At 46.7% G+C, this 22,304-nt stretch overlaps 1 protein-coding gene across 5 annotated transcripts in view; it reads left to right on the forward strand.

Annotated features, from left to right (window-relative positions):
* PKM (pyruvate kinase M1/2) overlaps positions 1-22,304 on the forward strand; it is a 114,857-nt gene that overhangs the window by 49,322 nt on the left and 43,231 nt on the right. For 4 of the 5 annotated variants that reach the window (XM_069624647.1, XM_069624648.1, XM_069624650.1 and 1 more), the window contains exon 9: positions 17,929-18,095. In XM_069624647.1, coding sequence (XP_069480748.1) covers positions 17,929-18,095 — 167 coding nt within the window. Of the gene's footprint in view, positions 1-17,297; positions 17,465-17,928; positions 18,096-22,304 lie in introns of all 5 variants that reach the window. The other variant, XM_069624651.1, reaches the window with a different exon arrangement.

Below are 22,304 nucleotides of genomic sequence, written 5' to 3' on the forward strand. Positions count from 1 at the left end.
TCTTGGCAAACTAGCGATGTGCAATCCATTCAAGCTCCCATGCATCTCCCAACATGCTGTTCCAGTATGAGGGGACAACACTCCATCCACATCTTCAGTCTATGAACTTGCAGCCTGGCTCCTGAAGTAAGTTTGGCCACCAAGGTGTATGGACACCCTTAAAGAGGCACATTCACCATGGTGGGAGTCCCATCATTAAACCCAGTTTGTTCCCTTCCAATATTCTACATTACATGCTTCACCTACTAGATTCTGGCCTAGTATTTATCGCCATCAAAGTACACTTGGTGTCTGTCCACAAGTTGTCTTGGTGAAGGTTTGTGTTAATAAGGCTTTCATGAAGGGAGTAAGAGGCTATACTCTCCCATTTCTAACCCTCCACCGTTTTGGTATCTTAATGTTGTGCTCCCAAATCTCATGGGTCCTTTGAGCCTATGCACAAGGCCAGCCTAAAATACATAACTGACAAGACAGTGATTTTGTTTTAGTAGCCATAACCTCCATTAGGTGGGTTAGTTGGCTACACGCACTGTCTGTACAAAACCCTGTCTTTATAATCCACAATGACAAGGTGGTCCTTGGAACACACCCTATGTTCTCACCCAAATTCATATCAAAGTTCCATGTCAACCAATCCATCGAACTACCTACTGTTTCAAAAATCCATCCAACTCAGCTGAGAGCAACCTCCATACACTAGATGTAGTGCTAAAACATCTATTTGACACTGTACCTTTTCATAATTTGTGTTCTCTAGATACTGCTTGCTAATCTATGCATAGCATGGGACCTAAGCAGATCCACAAGCATCAGAAGGGATACATTCACTGTAATATTTCTGATTCTTGTAACTGCTTAGATTCACATGCGCCCACCCTTCCTCCCCTCTGGAGTAGATGTACTCCAGCTATACTTCATGCTACCTCATGTCTGAAACAAAGCCATCTGAGGATCTCTACGTGTGAAGGACCATGGGTAAAATGGACCCTACTAGGGATAGTATTAATGACACGCCCTGCTGACGTCCCTTTTCGAGTATCAAAAGCATTCTGAAATATTCTGCCTACCGCTTAGTCGGACTATGCGTAGAATGTGAATCAAAGCAGATATTAGCTTCAGTTACGGTACGTAATGTATCCCATATATACAAAGTATTATTCATTGTAAGGTGTGTGCAAATTATAAAAATATACAAATTCAGACAGTCTCGGACTAGTGTGTTTCACCATAAGAATTAGCAAAACTGCCAAGGGAAGCAAATCTTTAATTCCCTCAAGTCAGGACTGGGTTCAGAACAAGCAGAAAGTGTTAATTGAAATCCATTGAGGGAAGGGTGCAAAAAGCAATATTTTCTAACTAGGGGTTGGTGATGAATTTGCCTTCTGGATTTCCGAAGGTAGAAAAGAGGCTCATCGATGGCTACAGATTGTGAAAGATGGCTGATAACTATGGCAAATGGCATGAATGGAGCAAATTGCATGCAGAGACCTGCTTATCTTTCTGCTGCTCCCTTTCAACAGGACAGGGTCTCCTTTTGATAATTTATCGGCAGGTGACTATTTGCAGAAATCTTTTAAGCTGCACAATCTTTTCATTCAACCTTACCGACTGTCCTATCACCAGATTAGAAGTCATTCAAGCCTTGGCAATCATCTGCAAAGGTATAGTCTTTGGCGCCTGTTATGCTTCCGTTCAAAAGGGAAGATGGGCCTGTGAAGTGCGCTCCTTCCACACAAGACGTGAGAAAATGCTATTTGAAAACAATCCAGCAATATTTTCTCTGCCGTTATTGGTCACATCAAGAGTTTCCAAGTTGCTACATTGTGTGAATGGGGTTGGCAAAATATTACCCTGGGCATTGTAGCTTTAGTCCATTGCTTTGAGCTTTCCCGATTTTAAAACTTGGAGCAATGGAATTGGTCCCAGGAGAGGATAAAGGCCAGAGGTTTTATGGTCAATTTTCTAAATACAAAATGGTCACCTAAGCCCATCCTGAAACTGTTTCTTCTCATGGAGACGTGCCATCTGGTGGATCTCCAGTTGAGATGTGGCAAGTAGGGGTTCAGAATTTCTAGTGATGACATTCTAAAAGCAAATCGCCAGTGTCTGAGGCTCATGGTAGGTAAGAACCACTATTAATACACTGTCTTTCAGACTATCCTCACTCCTGGAAGATGAACAAAAATATTGTTTGGTTGTCCTTACTGAGTGGGTTGGCTGATGTAGTCTCAGTTAAGGAAAATGGGCGACTCAAAAGAACTGGTATTTTACAATGAATTTAAGACAGATCTGGTTCCTTCAGTAAATCTCCTTTTTATTGAGCAGTGTTAAATACTACTGTAAGGCAAGCATCTCCAACGTCCAGACGGATGCTGGAAATCGGAGTCTTTTTCTTTCTGAAGCCACTGAAAATATTCAGGTGGTTCCAGATACTTCATGGCCAAAGTCCTGCATCTTGTATCTGGCAAGGCTACGAACGAGATGATTCGGGGATCGGGGGGGGGGGGGGTGGAATTGGGCAGTTGCTAAAATCATCCCAGCAAAATGATTTTATTAGCCAACCAGAAAACCTTTTTTTTTTATACATGATTTCCTTGCCTGCAACCAACTTCAGTTTATGGTTGAGGAGCTTGCGATGGTCTTTGGTTTTATCTGGATATAAAAGATCATATAAATGTTATTTAACTTTGGACTATTCTACGCTCTTGTAGCCTTACGTTGGGGGGGGGGGGTGTATGTCCTAGTCATGCTTTTAAATAAAAAGCAGCTAGGGATCTGCTCCTGTCATCTTGCAGAACCAATTTGGCATTGGGGCCCCCCAGAACCACATTTTACTGATTGCATCCCATCTGGAAGGGAAGAAAGTGTTGGCGTTCAGTTTAAGCAGACTGGGTGCCCTCTGCACCTCACAAATGGGTGCAGAAAATGTTGGTTGCAGAAATGTTTTGCAAATGTTGCTTTCCAGCAGTAGATCTGTTTGCAGCGCAATGCACTGTGCCACTAACACACATCCCAGAGTGGTCTGGGCCTGCCTTCTCTGGAACTATTCCTAATGGAGTGGTCAAAAGGGGATAAAATAAATTTCCGCTTCAGCTTATACTGCATGGGAGACAAGGGACATTCAATTCAAGTGAACACCCCTCCTACATTCTAATATCCTTAAAGACGTTCTAGATAACCTGTGTTCCTGATTGCTAGAGGATGTGCTCAGATGATACCAATGAGATGCTGTTTTATTCTCTACTAGTAACTTAAAACTTTAAATCTTCACTTGAATCTCTAACTGCTTTCAGATGAGTCATTAAGCTCTTCCCTAACTATGGTGGTTCTAAAAATTACCCTTTTTGTTTGACTTGTATTGCATATTTTTCAGATAAAAACAAACCTTTACATTTCGTGACCCCACCTCTACAGAACACATGCTGGAAATCTGCAATCTCAAACATTGCAATTGAAAATAAATCTCTGGGATGGTCACTCACTCTGAGCGAGGGTAAACCCTAGGATGGGGGACGCTGTAAACAATCTCCCGGGTTACTCACTTAAAGTCCCTCACAAGGGACTTGAGACATCCCATTTGCTATGGAGCCCCTCCCCATCCCACGTCTGCTCCTAAGCCCTTTCGGCAGTAGTCTTTTCCACCAAGAACAAATCCCCAGCTTTTGCCAACCACTCTACCCTCCCCGGGAGGCGTTCTCTCCTGTCACCAGGCAAGCTGTTGGTGCAACCAACAAGAAATTAGGGAGGGGGTGGTTCACTATTCTGTTTCCACCAACCCAAAGAGGATCAGCATGGGGTCAAGCACTCTTGTCTATCCCTGCCACGTTTTATCCATCCCAACACTTCAGCCCTGTACACCTGCACTTTCGCACATGCCCCCCACATGAGTATGTGGCCTGTTCCTCACATGCCTGCTAGCAGGAGGGACTCCCACCCCAATACATCTTGGAGAGCTGGACCAAAACAAATTGCCATTGATCTAGTTATTTAATGCCATGCTAGTTATACTGACCTGCTACTGAGGTCCAGAATGCTTTTACACATTAATTGCCATAAGTGTTTGTCCACCTCCCTACCCAGCACTTTCCATGTACCCACTCAAAGCTTCAGTGTCTCCCATCCTTCCGTGCCGATCCTTCCTCTCTGGCTAACTATTGTGTGATTTCCTCACTCCTTTCCTGGGCAAACTCCTGGAAAAGCTGGCCATCTCCCAGCTTAATATGCTTACTGATTTGTTGGTTGTCTCCACGACCCTCAGTCTGGCTTCAGAGCTGCCAGAAGCATGGAAAAGGCTCCCCTGAACACCTAGGAAGACCTGCTCTCTATCTTCCTTCTATCCTCATTCTCCTCGACCTTTCCTCTGCTTTTGATACGGTCAGCCATGCCATCCTGCTTAATTGCCTCCATGATAATCTGTGTATCGCTGATCAGGTGCTGGCTTGGAGGACTTCCTTTATCACAGAATGACCTTCTCTGGTCGAACTTGGGTCTTTCACTCTCTCTCTACTTGTGATGTTCCACAGGTGGCTAACCTTTTTTTTTTTTTTTTTTTTTTTTTTTTTTTTTTTATTTCTTCTCCCTGGCTTTTCAACCACTACCTGGCACCTCATGCCCAATGCATCGCTACTTTATGCTCCAAATATTTAGTGTTCGGATGAGACCCAGCTCTTTCAGGCTCCCCTTAGCCACCTCTGCTCCTCCTCTTATAACACTGTCTGGCTGCAATTCAGGAATGGTGTGCTGCCAATGATCTCTGCCTTAACGCCAGTAAGACTGAGATCCTCATCGATAAACCTGCTCCCTCCTTTCCTCTTTGCTCGCTATGGGCCCTCTTCCAGCTCCTTCCTGTGAGGCTAAGAACCTTGGTGTCATCTTTGACTCCACCCTCTCCTTCTCTCCTCACAATCTGTCTCTAAGAAGTCAAACTATCAGCTGCTGCACCTCCTCAGTTATTCCTTTTCTCCCCCCCCGCCCCCGAAGCTCACTGTCAAGAGATCTGGTCCTCTAGGCTGGCCTATTGCAACAGCCTCTTTCTAAATCTGCGTGCCTCTACTCTTTGACCTTTACAATTTATCCAGCACAGTACTGCAAGACTTGTCCTTGGCCTCAAGCCCAGGGATTGTATCTCTCCAGCTCTTAAATCTCACCACTGGCTCCCTGTGGCTGCAAGCATCAAGTTGACCTGTAACGTCTACCAGGTTTTCTGGGGCTTGGGCCACACTACCTCAAACTTTCTCTTCCTAAACATCTTCCTTCTCAAGCACCATGCTCATCCGCCTCCAACTCTGAGGGTCATACGCTTCTCAAAGCATAGAGTGGGGGCAGATCTCTCCTCGGTTGGGGCTTCGAACAGCCTCCCTACTTCTCTCGAACTTGAGCAGACCCACCTCCTGGTTCTGGAAGCAACTAAGATCTTCTCCCTTGTATCTTACTCTCTCCTGTTGATGTCCATGACTGCTCCATGCACTGGTCGGCTAGCTACCCCCTTACCTTGGGCTCAGGCTCTTGCATGTCCAGTTGCCCTTGCATTGCCTCCGGGCTCCCCCTGCACTTAAGGGTCTGTACCTGCAACCCTGCAGTCCCTTCTCTGTGCTTATTAGCCGCCCGCTGGCTGCACTTACTGAGTTACCTGCACGTCCCCAAACCCTCTATGGCACTTCTTCCCTCCCTCTTCCCTGCGCTTGCATGATCTAAATGACACCAGGCCTAGTAAGATTGTTTGTCCTCCCTTTGTTTCCCCCTCGTCTTGTCATGCCTAGTAACAATTGTGTACAGGCGCGTTATAAATGCCATATCAGTCTACTGCACAGAGGCATCCGACATGGAGATTAAACCCTTAATTACTACAAACCCTTCATTACTACAGGAGTCCAATATCTTAACGGTTCTTGTGAGTTCCGTTCCACTTATTGGCTATTGGGACACCTTCAACTGCAGATAGAACGCCAATGAAGGCATGATGTGTAGGGATGCCTCCAGCTCCTATATGGCAATTATGTGCCTTCCTTCCGTAATTGGCCTGCTGTTGCCAAACCTGCCTTGAACAAACCCATCTCTGGTTGTGGTGTATAGTCTCACCACCAGTACCCAGTTGACTGAGCGGAGATGGCCATGTGATTAACACCCTGCCTCCTCCAGATCTCCTCAATATCAAAAAATGGTCCATAGGCGCCCCTTGTGAACAAACGCGGCCCATTGGGTACCCACTAGAGTCCGCAGCCACACTTTAGCTCACTGTACCTTTCACAGATGGGGAAATAATCTATTTGCATGTCAGTCTTTGCCCAGCCCACATGGGCAGTCCAGCACCAAAATGCTATGGCAATTCCCTTCGGAACAACAGTACCAACAGCAACCTCATACACGTGTTTCTGCCTTGTTGGGCCTCATCGCTGAGGGGAAGCTCTGCCTCTCTGAGCACAGTGAGCAAGGGGTCCACGTCTGGATGACCCTAGGAAACTTGGGGTGACTAAACCCAAGTCCTTTAAACAATCAAAATAGTCCATAGGTACCCCTCTGCAAGAACAAACACGGCCCATTGACCTTCTCTTCTCCCTCCAATATTGGGTGCTCCCCAATTCCTCTCGAACCCACAACCATTCCCGCCCCCACTGGTCATTTTCCAAATGAAACCCACTGCTGATCCCATCCTTCCTGAAATGGGGCACAATACGCTCAGTTTGACTGCCTTATAGATCTGGGAACTGTATGAAGAAATTCCAGTCAACTCTGCCGAAGGCCTTGGCATCCAGGGCTAAAAGCATAGGATTATCCACCTCGCGCTTCATTCAGGAGTTGTAAAGTCTTCCTTACCATGTACCTTTCCCGGCTATAATCCTCACTTGATCCAAATGAATCAACCTGGGCATTATCCCCTCAAGCAGATCTGAGCTTGCTCGTGAATTTTGTCACGTCACGTTTAGAATTGATATCGCTCTATGATTTACATGAGGCTGGGTCCTTTCCTTCCTTTGGTATCGTCAGCAAAGCCTGACCGGACTTTGGTGTCCATCCTGGGGACAGTATATAATTAAACAATTTGGACAAATGGGGGACCAAAGGTTTTATAAAATGTAACTTATGGTCCTTTAGTAATGTGAATGCAATGGCTGGGGGTTACCGAATAACAAGTAATCGAACTGACTCAGGAAGATGGCAGTTTTACTGTTTATTTACAATGATCTAAAATGGGGAGGTTACAACGTACATTCGCTCAACTCACTACTATTTTCTCATTAACGACTTTTCTCATTAACAGACTTCATGCTAAAAATTTGTCAGAGGTGATGTCGTACTCCGTGGCGAATAAGAAACTTGCAAGCAATTATAATTGGTTCAGTGGAACATCTAAGTATACCTTCTGTAGGAGCTAGGATTGATTGGCTGCCCTACTGTCAGGTGGAGAACTAATCTCCAACACTGGAGAACTAATCTCCAACACTAAGTGCACGGTTTATCATTGGTCTTCAAACTATGAGGCCCTTCGTTATATGGCCCTCTACAATTGGCTGGCACGCTCGTGCCATGTCTGGAACATTTGGTTCACTTAGCAGCACATAAGCTCATACCCAGATGCCAGGAGTTGGACTTGACTTTACCTCCCCACACAATTGGCCCAACATTCATCACCTATGCCTTCTGCCATGAAGATTGTCTTTGAACTAGTATCCTTGTCTGTGGAGATATATGGGAGTGCAGGAACTCATTATCGTTGTTGTAGGACTCCAAGCTCAACTCTATTTTCATCCTTGGCTCACATGACAAGAGACCACAATTTGGTCCCTTTTGCAGTATTTAAATGTCCTAAATAGAACTTGCCACTCTTTCTTTGCACCTGAAGGATGCTTAGCCTGCCACACATTCACTGCTTTCAAGAATGGATAACTGACCTTGGCTGCTTCAGTTTTGATGCCAGGCCAGACAGCCTCGCGAGGTGCTTCCACAGTCTCGGCTTATTCTTGCTGCGACACAATTCTCAAACTTTCTTCATGGGTCTCGGCTTACTAATTTCATGACATATGTCCAGCTCCTATACAATGACGGCTACGCCTGCATTCAATTCACTATGTATATCCAGCTTCTATAATGGTCTGGTCTACTTGCGTTTCATCGTCTGTACAATTATTGAATGGTTAATTTTCAGCAGCACTTCACACACGCGCAATCTTTCTGCATATGAAGTTGACTCGATTCTTAACTTCATCAGTTTCTGTAAGATCCATGCATTCTTTTCAGCCAGTTTTCTCAGGGTGTCACTCGTCTCTTGTGAACTTCTCCTGCTCCTTTTCATATTCCTTCAGGGAACTCCTCCCTGAGATTGTCGTCTCTTCGGGGATACGTTTCATAGGGTTTTCTGTAGAAACCTTTTTTTCCCGACTCTCTGCAGTATTGGCACAACTGCTGGTGTCAAACATGGCATGATTTCAGGCTTCCAAGATATAGAAGGTAGGGGAGTGGGATTTGCTGCAGTGGCATGCAGCTGCTCCTCTACAAAAGCCCACTGTAAAGCCATCATTGCCAGGTGCCTTCTGATGACCTCCCCTCAACCCTCACATTCTTTGAATTGCCTCCACAACCTCTTCTTGCCCAATCGGTGCATCCAGCACGCCCTCTTCCTCAAGACGCGGCCTCAGGAGTGATATCCCCTCGAGGTAATTCCCTATCCTCCCCGTTCCTTTCTTTCCTAGAACGCCCTTCATAGAACACCGCAAATGTGTCCACAATCTCCTCTGATGCAGTGTGAACATTCCCCTGATCACCCAAGATCACTTCAACCCACCTGCCTGTCCCTGAAGTCGTGCCGCCAAGAGCATCTGGCTTATCTCCACGTACATAATATTTTTGATGTAGAAATTACAATTTATAAACCACCTTACCCACCTCCTTTTTTTTCAGCCCCCCCCTTATCTCCCCTAATGGGATTTGATCAGTACTGTGTCCTTTCTTCCAACGCTTTTCTCGGATCAGTTTATTCTTCAGGAGTCCTTTTCTTGTTTGCCCCTTCCCTTATCAAGACCCTTGTTTCTTTTGCTGCCTCCCCCACCATAGCTGTCCAGCTCCCTGGTATCTATTAGCCCCCCCCCCGTTCTCCTTCCACAGCACCCATGTTGCCAACCCTATCCTGTGTACAGCGATCTAATGGGTCGGCCTACATTGACATCTCCCAGAATCATTGCCTCACCATGCCCCCTGAGAGCCTGCGCCAATCGAACCTCCTTAAACACAATTTCCCCCCCACCTTCCCGATCCATGAACCAAATTCACTTGGGCCTTCACTTTCTGTTGACGTCTCCTGGGGTCCCATCTTTCTGCTCTTTCAGCCCAAATATTCAGATTGTTCCTCCGTTCCATGTTTACCTCATATTTCATCTCAAAGATGCCCCAAACTAATGTTAGAGCACCTCCACTCTGCCATGCAAATCCATACTAGATGCTAGGAAAGTTGCTTAGATGTCGTTCTCTTCTCCCACCCCATCCCCCGTGGGCCTTTTTTCTTTTTTTTTTTTTTTTTTATATCTCCTGCAAAATAGCTTGATGTCCTTGTGGAAGGAATCTGCTCACCATCTCCAACGCTGTGCTGCCTGTGCGCCACACATTCCTGCATAGCCTGACATCACTGTCTCTCCCCTATACTATTGCAAGGACTGTATCCCTGTCCCATGCCTCTGCTCCAGGACGCCCCACAAACTGCCCTCACACCTAGGCCTTAGCAGCGTCACTGTAGGGAGGCAGCGACCTCAGGCCTGCCAAGCTCCAGGCCACAGGGCTCTCGTGCCCTCCACCAGCCACCACTTGTGCAAGCAGACTCCCCCAACCTCTCCTCCCCCCCGCACCTCCTACAGTCTGCTCCTCTGCAATCCCAACCTGCTATTTGCACACCCCTGGATGATCGTAGCCCTGTGTAGACACTACTGGGGGGGTAGGCGGGTCCTGGCACCTGTTGTATGATGTGATGCTGCAAAATCGCTCACCCGTGATTGGGAAGCACTCGGCCTGCCTGTTCCACCGCTTCGCCCAGTGCACCCCTCTGGGTCAGCTGCCATGCATTGGGAGCCGGGAAGGAGCTCCTAAAGTTCAAACAGTCTGAGTGAGCGATCCAAAATTTTATATATGCATATATGTAAAGAAGTTAACTTTTATTTCATTTGATGAAGGCAACACTGCGCTTCAATGTGTTTTTTTTTTTTTTTTTTTTTTTTTTTTTTTTTTTTCCCACAAGGCTTCTTCTCTGCCTCCAGAAGACTCCTTCTTAACTTTACTATTCACCTAAAGAACTTGCAGAAGAACAAAAAACCTGAGTGTCCCTTGAAACGGGACCGTCCTGCTTAGAAACCCGCACGTAATTCCTTTGCGTTGACCCCCACCAATCTGCTATGTTCTGTCAACTCTATCTTGGCTTGGGCAGAATTATGTACTTTGCAAACAAGCTCTAGATAAACCATCAAGCAAAATACTAATAAATATACAACTCCATCTCTCAATTAAACGACCATCTACCATGAGCAAGTACCAGATTACACCCAAGCACATGACCTCCTTTAAATGGAACATCCAGTGTATGCACCAGGAGTAAACCTAAATGGAGTTGTATGGCTTTGTTCCTGAAAACGAGCTTATGCCAATTTATAGCGCTCTGTCCATCTTGGAGGCCACCATTGTTTTGTTCAAAGTGTAAAGGTAAACTCGGGGTGCAAAATTTCAAGTTGCAAGCTACTTGCCAACAATGTCACTCAACCTTAATTCTTTACATGCACACAGTCCACTATATTTTACACTCCAATCAGCATAGAGGGGGGTGGGGAGAGAATCGGTGCTTTTGCCATCGGACCCCAGGGAATACAGGTAAGAGTGGAAGGCGGATGTTGATGGGTCTGCTGACATGGCTGCAGCGCAGACCAGCGCTCTTCAGTGTCTGGGGCCTAAGTTACTGCACACAGCCATTGATCCACAGTAGGGGTCGCTGGGCACAGCCAGAGGAGTAGAATGCAGAGTTGCCAAACTCATGCAAAGGCACGCTCGCTTCCTGTGGCGGCGGGCAATGGTGAGAACTCCTGGAGCAAACGAGTCCTAGGACTCTGTTCAATTGTACAGTCCATCATTAATGACATTGCATCACAAACTCCAAGGGTACAACCCTAGGGCTAGTCCAATATGTGACATGTACCCTGCAGTGTCAGTGTTGCATCTAGGACAGTTGGAGGGAGGCTCTCCTGACATTCGATGCAACCTAGCTGGTGTATAGTGGTATCGATGTAAGACCTTAAACTGGATCAGCCCGAACCTACTTTGTGGACATTTTTACCACCCCGCCACAAAAAGTAGATTGTATTTGTTGGCCTGACATATCTGAGGGAGTCTCATTTACTATACCTTGTTGCACTGTGTGGGGCAGGAAGAGACTACGTTTGGCCAAGAACTGACTGTATTTCGCAACTTGGGTCTCTAGCCAGTGGGAAACAAGTTCAGAACAGTATATGCAACTGCATTTCTGTAATGGTGCTTTCATGCCCATTGTGTATGTGACCCTTCTTGCGTGTGCTTGGAGGGAGTCTGTCATTGATTGACCACTATGTTTAACTGCAGCATTCTGTGGGAGTGATAAGGTGTTACATAACTTACTCCTGAAGGGGATACAAGCAGATAGCCCCCCCCCCACTTTCCTTGTCTACTGCTGGAACTTTGAACTTGTGCTCTGGAAGACCTCATTGAGGAATGATCTAAGCTCTGCCTCTCCAGAAGACTGACTGCAGCGCCCCAAGTCCGCCTCCCGATTGGTAGGGAAAATCTTGATCACCTTTTGCTCCAAGGCTTTCTCTGTAAAGCACCTTACTCTTGCGTCCCGTCCCTTTTCATCCATACTGTAGGGGCGTCCCTTCCAAGGGAAGGAGAGATGGAACCTTTTTCACATGAAAAAACCTTCTTCCCCTCTAAATTTAGAGGCGCGCAGGGGTGCGGCCCAGGGAGCATGCGCTGCCCTCCAGTGCCACCCCAGTCCCCTTTTCCGCATCGACTGGAACGGGCCGAATTCACCAGCGCTCCTCGGTTTGGCTTCGGCCATGTAATTCCACGCGCAGTTGCTACTGTCTTTTTCTTTCATTCAGGTACTCGGTCCTCAAGCGTCACGCGCCTCCCCGGCGCATGTAGACTTCTACAAGGTTCAGCAGGTGTCCATTCTGCAACAGGCTCTTCCCAACTTCAGACGCCCGCTGCCTGCGTTGCCTTGGCCCAGACCACGGTTGGCAATCGTTCGGCGCAAGACTCGCTGTCCTCTAAGGTGCTGAAGAGCAGTCGCCAGGTGGGGGAGGGGGAGCTCTTCCAGAGGATCTCAAGCACTTCATGAAGCATCGAACCTGGCCCAAGGTAGGGCCGATATTCTCCATCGCACCCCGCAAGGGAGACTCCTTCCCAGGAACTCCTGGTTGAAGCCTCACGCGACGCCCCTCTGCCAAATCGGGGATTCTTATGCAGACCAGTGTCTCCCTGGCCAAGAAGGGCTGGCTCAAACTGCACTTGGCCCAGCCGGCAAATCAAGGCAGGTGGAGGGAGGGAGGGAAGGGGGGGGGGGGGGGGGGGGGAATACACTCCTGCTTTCGGCCCATCCTCAGCCACTCTTTGGTGATCGCTGCAGCATCACTATACTCCAAGCCTCAGTCGTCCTCTGCCTCTTAGGCAAGGAGAAGATCTTGGAGGCATATGGCAAGAAACTATTCTAACGCCTCTTTACATCTACGTCAGGCCGATGCCATGCTGGCTGCTGCCAACCAGATATTATGGTGGGAAATTGACTTCCTCCCGGAACTCCCCAACCAGAGCCAATCATGCTTTAAGGCGGGGCTAGCTGAAGCCAAGCTGGTGGCACATGACCTCATGAATCTACAGTGGCTCATGTTGATACCTCAGGCCATGCCATCTGTATTGCCATGGACATGAGAACAGCCTGGCTCCGGGCAACAAAATTCGTCCAGGAGCGCATTCTAGATCTACCCTTTGGCCTCTCCCTCTGCTTTCTGTAAGCATTACTGTTTGGATGCCAGCTCTAGATCTCATGCGGCTTTTGGACAGGCGGTTCTCAGGAACCTATTTGCTTAAGGTGGGTCTCCTCTACACCGTGGGGCTACAAAGTTGTAATCGCCCATACAGTATGGAGGAAAGGGGACAGGATAGGATAGGATGTTAAGTGTCATTATAAATTACTCACCGTAGTGACTAATGTACTCTTAATCCATAGTCTCCTTTCCTCCCCCTGTCCCACCAACCTTCCCCCTCCCACCCCTAATAATACTGGTGTCATTGGGCAATTTTAAATCCATTGATGTGGACTGAGGTGTGGCGCCGGAGGGCGGAGCCAGGGCAGCACATGATCCCTGGGCTGCACCCCTGTGCGCCTTTAAATTTAAAGGGGATGTTTTTTTCTAGTGAGGTTTTCCTGTCCCTTGGAACGGACGCCCACACAGTATGGAGGAAAGGGGGCCTATGGACTAGGAGTACGTTAGAGTAATTATAAGTTACTCACCATAGTGACTACCATGCCTGCCTTGCTGGATCCTGCCTCAGAAGTGAAAGCCCCTTTGCTGATGGGACCCCAAAGATTCTCTGCACTTGCACTGTCTGCACCAGAGTTTCTTTATCAGGCAAATGTTCTTGCACCCCTCATATGGGATGCCCTAGGAGCTTTTGCTGCCATTTGTCCGGCAACTATCGCTGAGATCTCCTTGGCCTTCTCCCATGGCTGATCCCTCTCTGGTCTCTCCGTCGGTGAATCTTAAATAATTGTCTTGCACAGGGGGTAGAGGGGCAGGGTCTCCTGAAGCCGATTCCATCGTTGACACAAAACCTGAGGATGGCCAAGTATCCTTGCATTGCAGACTAGCACAGACTTCAGTGACTTCATTTCAGCGCCTGTTTCGTTCCCCCCCCTAGATGATGAATCTTCAAATACTGTTCTACCCAAGGGCCTTTGACACTCCTGCACTGTTTTTCGTCGCTGGAGCACTTAATTGCAACAACTTCTTCAGCTGGACCTCCGCCTCCCATCAGAAATGGCACTGTTGCAGAAAGTTTTGCGATAGCTAACTTTCTACAAAAGCCTGATCAAATCTGCAGAACTGGTTTCCCTTTGGCCTCTTTAAAAACCTCTCCGGTGTGCTAGATGTGGTGGGGGGGGATAAAGGCATCTTATCTGTGTTAGGTGTTTTTTATTTTTTCCTATTGGGACGTTTTTTCTTTAAGAAGAATATAGTGTGGACATCCTGTCGTTTGCTATTTTTAGTGAGGTGTATGGTACCTGATCACCCAGCCCAACTCCTGAGTTGAATCTGGGATGCTGTCCCACACCAATACTAGAGCCTGGTGGAATTTAAGAGGGTAATTGGTACTAAGTCGTAGACCTGCTTTAACATTCTGACCACAGGTCTTCAGGAGAATCTCCTTAACCGTGCCTCTCCAACCGAAGGAAATTGTTATGCGGCTGAATTGGTATTCTTCTTTAAAGCATATGCAGGGAGGTTACATGGGACAGATTCATTACTTTATCCGGCAGTTGAGGCTTGAATCTTCAAGCGCAAAGGGGCGCAGGTTGGAAAAGCAGTGCTGGTGAACCACTTTTGCTAAGCCTCTGCATCCTGATGAAAACTGCTGTAACTGTATATGCAAATAACGTTTCAGAATGTAGTTAAAACTTGTAACTGCAAAAGATCATTTCTGGATTAACAACTTGTCTAGTCTTGTACATTTTCATGGTCCTATGTGGACTAACCACCACCGATTGAGGCTAATCACCCAACTCTAGCACCTTAGAATCGGACGATGACCCCTGGGGGTCAAGGTATAGGGTCTGCCCACTTACTCATTAGGTAAGCGATAACTACTCACTTCATGCCATTTATCAAATGTGATGCATTCAGTTGTACCTATGAATGATCAATGCTGGGCATCTAGGAGTTAAAAATAAGTAACTAGTCTATTATTTGGAGCCCTGTTCTTTAAAGTTACTGTCAGATTTGGCCCCCCTGACTGTCCTATGCACTGAGCAATCGTGGGCAACAATAGACCTCTGTTCCATCTGGCAAGTGTGCGTTGAATCCTTAAAATGCTGTTTGAGGGAAACCTATATGTTTAGAAGCAAGTCTTGCAATAAGCTTGCTTTCTGTTTTTTTTTACCTTTCGTTGTGGCTGTTTTTGGTCAAGCTTTCAGGCTCATTCGTTACCATTAATAGAGAATGGAGCCCACTTGAGGTAACCAAAAGAAGGGAACTGGCATGCTTCAGTAATGGCTCTTAGTGTTGGAACTTTGAGCGGTGCTTATTGCAAGCTATAGATATTTGTTTAAAGACTATCTCGGGAGAGCGAGGTGTCCTCCGGTGAGAAGAGTAATGTTTTGTCCTAGTTGATGGGGTTTTAAGCACCATCTATTGTTTGTCTGAGGTATGTTTTCGTATACATGTGGTGACTGCAGGAACACAAATTTGAACTCCGACTTGCTACAACTACTCTGAATTGAGTGAGTGCTGCGAATTATCTTTTTTTTTAAACTCCTTGAAGGTTGAAGTGTGTAATTTGAACTAGACTCCTACAAGGCGGTAAATTATGGAGGGAGTTTCTAGTATGGTTTTTAAATGTGGAATTTATTATGTAACAGCGATCTGATTTGATAAAACTAGCTAGAGGTCTGCTGTTACCATATTTCATCCTTTGCCGGAAAAGGTGGATACTGCAAAACCTGGTTGGAGCGCGTGTGCTTGAACACATTGTAAAAGATTTAAAGAACCGCGTTTCTTCATGTCTTTGCTCTCTGAAATGTATGGCTTAAAGATTTGTGCACCTCATGCTCCATTTTTCTTTGCTAGACCCGTTTTCAATGCCCATTAGTTTAGTCTAGCCTCCGCTGGTGGCTTTGTACACAACTTTAGCATGCATTCTACTTCATGTGCCGCATTTGTCCTATTTAGCTTGTTTTGTTTGTGGGATGTCCGACTTGTCCATGTTTATTGTGGGTGTACCATAATGTCTCTTTTCTATTCAGCTTCTAAAGACCCTTCACCTACCCTAACCCAATACAGAAGCTGAGGTAGATGCCTTGAGGGGAAACACAAACCTGTATTGGTCACCAGCAGTGGTGGACTGGGAACCAAGAGGCCCTGGAAATAGTTCTCAAAGTGACCATATATCACTTTCAACAAAGCCAACCCCTTTCCTAATGTGGAAATACTAAAGAGGCCCATGGTGCAGAGGCCTACCGGGAAATTTCCAGAGTTTGCTATAGGCCAGTCCACCCCATGTCAGCAGATGGTCTGCAAGTGGCTATATTGAGGTTTTTTTTTTCTCTAAATTCGACATCTGGCATCGTGCGTCCCATTACAAATAAATCTGCCCCCCCCTCCTTCATTCTAGCAAACTAAGGGATCCAATTATGAAACCTGCATGGTACCGCCTTCTAAAATTGCAAAATAATACCATGTCTAATCAAAATCACAAGTTGCTTGCCATGTACCGTTTGGAAAATAATCTAAGCCTTGCACCCTACGCAAAAGTCCCCAATTGTAATTTTGGCATCTCAATACCAAATGTTTGGGGGTAAGTCGGTAAATGGCTGACACTTATGTCTGCAGTTGAATCACCCCACTGACGATTTCAGTGGGATGTTAAGGGAGAAGCCATGACACAGGCTGCCTTCACCAAAGGTTGAGAACCTGGAGACCATGAAGGTGACGGTACCATTTAATTTCCCTCTAGATTGTTTTTAGGTTGGTTCTAACGACTGCAAATTTTGTGCCCTGAATTTTAGTTTGGACTATCCAGTTACATGGTGGGCCCCTATGGCTCCACCCTGATGGCATGGTAATGGCTTGAATAGTGGGTTAGAATTGAATGTACCCCATCCAACTGCCAATGGATTTAGTGTTCACCTTCCACACATGCTTCTGTGTGGGTGGCACACTCCACTGAACGGCTGCATGTTTTTTTGTGGGAGCAAATTGGACTGCCACCACCTGTGTGCAAGATTATATATTGCATACACGCACCCAAGTCTAGTAACCTCTGCTACCTTCCTCTGTGCCACTCTCCCAGCCCTGTTGTTGCTGCATCTTGCCTGCGTGGTGTGCATGGCTTGCTGCAAAAACATGCTGCAAAACTTTCTCAACTGTTCTTTCTTTGGTGTTTCCCCTGTCTGTTTACTACCCTTCCCATTTCTTTTGTGCTCCCCCCCCCCCCCCCAACCCCTTTTCTGTTCCAAACTTCTTGTCTCCTTCCAAATTCCCTTCACCTTCCTTTTCCTCATCTTGTTTTCTGGCCTGCAGATCTCTCGTGAGGCTGAGGCCGCCATTTTTCACCGCCAGCTGTTCGAAGAACTAGCTCGTCTCACCGCTAAATCCACGGAACCAGCAGAGGCAGTTGCAATAGGCGCTGTGGAGGCTTCCTTTAAGTGCTTAGCTACAGCTATGATAGTTCTGACAGAGTCTGGCAGGTAGGGCTTTGAATTAGCAATGTATTGAGTGACAGGCATGAATGGATTCTTTCTTTTCACAGGAGGTGAGCCGTCTGGTTCATAATTGCATCTTCCCATCTTCATAGCAGACCTTTGCTTCCCTTCCTTACTTACACAGATCACAGCAGCAGAGTGCTTGGCAGTTCACCAGGAGGTTTAGAGAGAACACTTGAAGGTCTTTTGGATGTTGCAGCAAAATAATTACCATGACCATGTGAAACCATTACATAAGATCAGGTGCATTTACACAGCGAGTGCTTGACCATGCAATGGATGGACGTTGTTGCTGGAGCCTTTGCAGCAACTTTATATTGAACAAATCTTTGTTGTGGTTTCTATATGGCATGGCCTTTTTCTTGTGCATCCTGCTGTGACGTCACTTTAGGCAGCCTCCTGTGCTCACTGTGCTGACTTATCTTCCCACCTCCCCTGCACGCATGTAGATTGCCCGTGAGGCAGAGGCTGCCATCTTTCACCGCCAGCTGTTTGAGGAGCTCCGCCGGGTATCGCCCTTAACCAGTGACCCCACTGAAGCGACTGCCGTTGGTGCTGTGGAGGCCTCCTTCAAGTGCTCCAGTGGAGCCATTATCGTCCTAACCAAGTCTGGAAGGTAGGAGAGTAATGCCCATCCTGAAGGTCTGGTGGAGCTGCAGGAAATCCAACCTGAAAATTGGGAGGGAAGGAGTACTGCAACGATTCAAGATGACTGTAAAGGGCAGCTGCTTTTCTTTCCTAGGGTCTTGGTATTCTTCCTTGCTTGCACGGTTTTTATTTTAACTTTTCTTTTTTTAATGTGAGTGTGACGATGTTGGGCTCGTAATATTGCAGGAACAACATTCTGTGCCAAGATGCTGGAACAGTTGCATCTTCATCATGGGTTGGTCAGACAGTTGTTTATTGGCATTAGTCTGGTTTGCCAATTTGATTACTGGCCTGGCCATGTGCACTATGCTCCTGTCATTTTGAATTGATGTCCTGACTCATGGCTTTGTGATGCTGCTTTTTTTTTAAATGCCTATTGTACAGTTTAAGCCAGTGTCACCTGGGCCATCTGATCATAATACAATGCTGGTATAATTTGCCTGTGCAGGACAGAACTGTTGCCAAATGAAATTCCCTATTACTATGTGGCTCAGGCACTTTTCCATGGTCCAAGGATCAGTCTCCAGACCTCATTTCCCAAATCCTATACTCCTTTCGGTAAACTCTGCGCTGTCTGTGACAAAGCTCTTTATAGGTGTCGGTTTGTGTATCAAAGACGATCCAAGAAAGTGATTATTAGCCAGGCAATTATGTGCATTAAGCGATCATGCCTCCTATGGTCGTGTGGGTCTACCTGAAATCCAGCTTTATTTTGTTCCTATCCCATGCCTACTATTGTATAGGCAGTTTTTTTCAGGCTAGTAGAATTCCCAGATTTCATATAAACTGAATCCGTATATGGACAAAGCACTTTATCTGTGCCTCCCCATAACTGTTAAATTGGTTGGAGCGTTGAGTAGGGAAAGTAACCTTTTTAAAAGTACAAAACTCAACTACGCTTTGCAAATCAGGCCAGCACTGTTTATTTTCATCTGGAAGTGGCAAAATCTTCTACCAAGAGTTGACTTTTTTAAAAAAATGTTTATTTCAGAACCGGTAACTCGTCTGAAAGGCAGTCTAAAATGTTAGAATTTGGATGACTTATTCTGGTAACACAATTATTCATCCTTTTTTAGTGCCTTACCTTTTGGGCAATTGCTAGAAATGGTTGACACAGATGCAGCCAATTGTTTTGGATCTCAGCAGTAAAGGGCCCATGTATTGACTGAACTGTAATAGGGCGGAAAGAGGGAGGGGCGGGTGCTAGGAGTAGCTGATGAACATGGGTTTCTAATGTAATTTTGGATTAACAGAAGTGTCCTTTCAAGACCAATATCAACACATCATTTTTAGTATTTGCTTTTAAAAAAAATGTATTTTACTTTAGCACCACACCATTAATTGAAATGTTCACCTTTTGATAGTTGGGCCTATACTATAGTTGAACATGAGTGGTTGAACAGTGGGTTCACTTTTCAGCTGCAGTTTGGAGACCGTTCCCTCCAGGCAACTGATTTTAGGTATGCTGCTGAGACGTTGACTCAAAGTGCATTCTGATGTGCATATATGGAGTACACCAGGCGTAGTGAAATTCAGTTAGATTTGCCCCCTCCCTCCAAACATTGTTGGATAACATGTACCTGCAGGCAGTTTGGGGAAAGATAACTTAACAAGCTGGCCATTTGACAAACCACTCAGTTGTCCCTCGCTAGCAAAAAAGAATGTTGTATAATGTTGATATTGTAGGTTTTCTTGTGGTGGTGCATCCATCCATTCCTTAATGAATGCTCCCCTCCACACTTATGTGTGCTTATCAAAGCTGCGTAGCACTGACCTCAACAGTCTGCCATACGTAGGAAGTACTTGCCATCTTGTCATGCTGCTACCTGGTAAACCACCATCCAGTGGGTTCTTGTGTCCAGTTCAAGCACATTCAACCAAGGTCTTTGAACTGTATACTATGTCCTACCTGGACCTGATACTGAAGATGACTAGTGCATGATTGCACACCTGGTGCAAGCGCTGGTATCTGCTGAGGTACCAGGTTGAAGAACTCACTCTCTTAAACCAGGCCAAGAGAGCAAGAAGTGAGATGCCATGGGCTGCAGGGAAGAGATGCACTGGTGATGGGGAAAGACCCTGCATTGGATGTTTGTTGGGCCTGGACACTGCTGATTATGTGGAATGGGCTATGGGTTGCGTTATGGGCACAGGGTCTGTTCTGAGGAGACAGACACCGGGTGTGAACCCTGAGGTTTTCATCAAAGTTCTTGGATATGCCTTTTGACAGGAATCACTTGCGCACCAAGGGGGTGGGGGAATTCCAAGGCCACAGCCAAATCTTTGGGCCTTGCTGAACAGCATGCTTGTACCGCCGCTCTGAGGGGTTATTTGGGCACTTAGCCCCTGCCAGTGGGCCAAGGAGGTTGGGTGCCTTCAGGCAAACTGCCACAGCGCTGTCCTTCACCTGGTAGTGGCAGTTGTCCAGAGTGTAGGCTTTTCCAAATTTGCTGTCCCCTCCCTTGCGCAGCAACCTGCAATGCTGACTGTCCTTTTGACACCAGTGGGAAAGAGGATGTACCTGTACGCCTGAGTGGCATCTCAGACCTTTTGCAGGTAGCTGTGGGGGATGCTTACAGGTCAAGAGTATGCGTTGACTCCCTTTTTCATAAACTCTCTGCCTCTGTGTATTCCCCGGTTAAGAGAACGGGTGTTGGGGAGGGCATAGTATTGTACTCCTTTCAGATTGCGTGGAGGACTGGTACTTGGATTACTTTCTGATCCCAACGAAAGAATGGGGCCCATGCCTCCTCATGGTCTGAAGTTCTTGAAACATGTACCTGTGCGTAGACTAGTTCAGGATGGTCAAGTTGGTCCAGATCTTTCGTTCCTTGGAGCTCCAGGTTGGATCTCGGGACACAAACTTCCTGTGTTTGAACATGGAAGCACCTGTGATTTGTGCTTGAACACCCACTACCAGTTCTAGGTTCTGCTGTTCCCTCTTTCCTCTGAACAGAGGGTCTTGTTGGCAGCTCGTGTAGAGAGGGGTAACATTAGTTCCAATACCCTCTTATTTGGAATAGGGACAGCACCCTGGACTTGGTGTCTGTGCACTTGTGCCGTACATGCAACTTGTTGCATTTTAATTCTGAATGCCATCTCTGTTCATCTGAGTGGTCTTGGACACCTGTCTGAGCAGAGTTTTTCCTCCTGAGGATCCGGTAGCTTATGTCCTTCAGATGGTCCATGTAGTTCAGTCCAAGAGGTTGGTTTCTGCCTTTGCATCTTCTGCACCACCTGTATCCTGCTGGAAGCCTGATGGCTCATCAGGTGATCCAATGGCTACTTCAGTGTCGGTTTGCAATTTCAGGACGACATGTTGCAGGACATTGGCATTGTGTTCCTGTGGTGTGCCTTGCAAGACCACAGGCAGAGGCATGTTGCTTCAGCAGCCCTACAGATAAGGGGTGTATCGTCCACTTTACTCCCTTTTTTAAAATGGGGAAATACTTAAAAAAAAATACAAAATACCCCCAATAAAAAATAGGAAATGGACACGTGAGCCAGAACCCTGGCTTTCATCCACACAGTATCTTCATCCACCTTGATCTTTCCTCTGCTTTCAACACGGGCAACCATGCCGTCCTGATCAACTACTGAGATACTGGGCATCACGGATCAGACCCTGGAGTGGCTGACCTCCTTCTCTTGGACCGCCCCTCCCAGGTCGAACTATGTCCCTTTCCCTCCACCACCCCTCTCTCTGGCGTTCCCCAGGGCTCATTCCTCTCATGCTGGCTTTTCAACCTCTACTTGGCCCACCTGATCTCTAACTTCTCTAATTTTCAGTGTTATGCAGATGACCGCTTTCCTTCCGTCTCCCCTCTACCTCCTCTCCCACTCATTCCGGACTGTCTATTCACGATTGGTGTGCTTCCAACAATCTTTGCCCTAAGGCCAGTAAGACTGAGATTACTTCTCATTGGAACCCCTGCCCCTCCCCCCCCCCCCCCCCGCGCTCTCTGGTCTCCCACCTTGGGCCCTCTTCCTTAGCCTTCTTGCGAGGCAAAGAAACCTTGGTGCCATCTTCGACTCCACTCTTTCCTCCCATCTGTCGCCAAGAAGTCCCACTACTAGCTGCACCTCCTCAAAGGGACTCTTCCTTTTCTCACTCACCCCCCCCCCCCCCGAAGTTCACTGTCCCCAGACAGAGCCCTGGTTCTCTTTAGACTCATGG

Source organism: Ambystoma mexicanum, chromosome 11 (genome assembly GCF_040938575.1).
Source record: "Ambystoma mexicanum isolate Mex_15411 chromosome 11, UKY_AmexF1_1, whole genome shotgun sequence".
Taxonomy (NCBI): Eukaryota; Metazoa; Chordata; class Amphibia; order Caudata; family Ambystomatidae; genus Ambystoma; species Ambystoma mexicanum.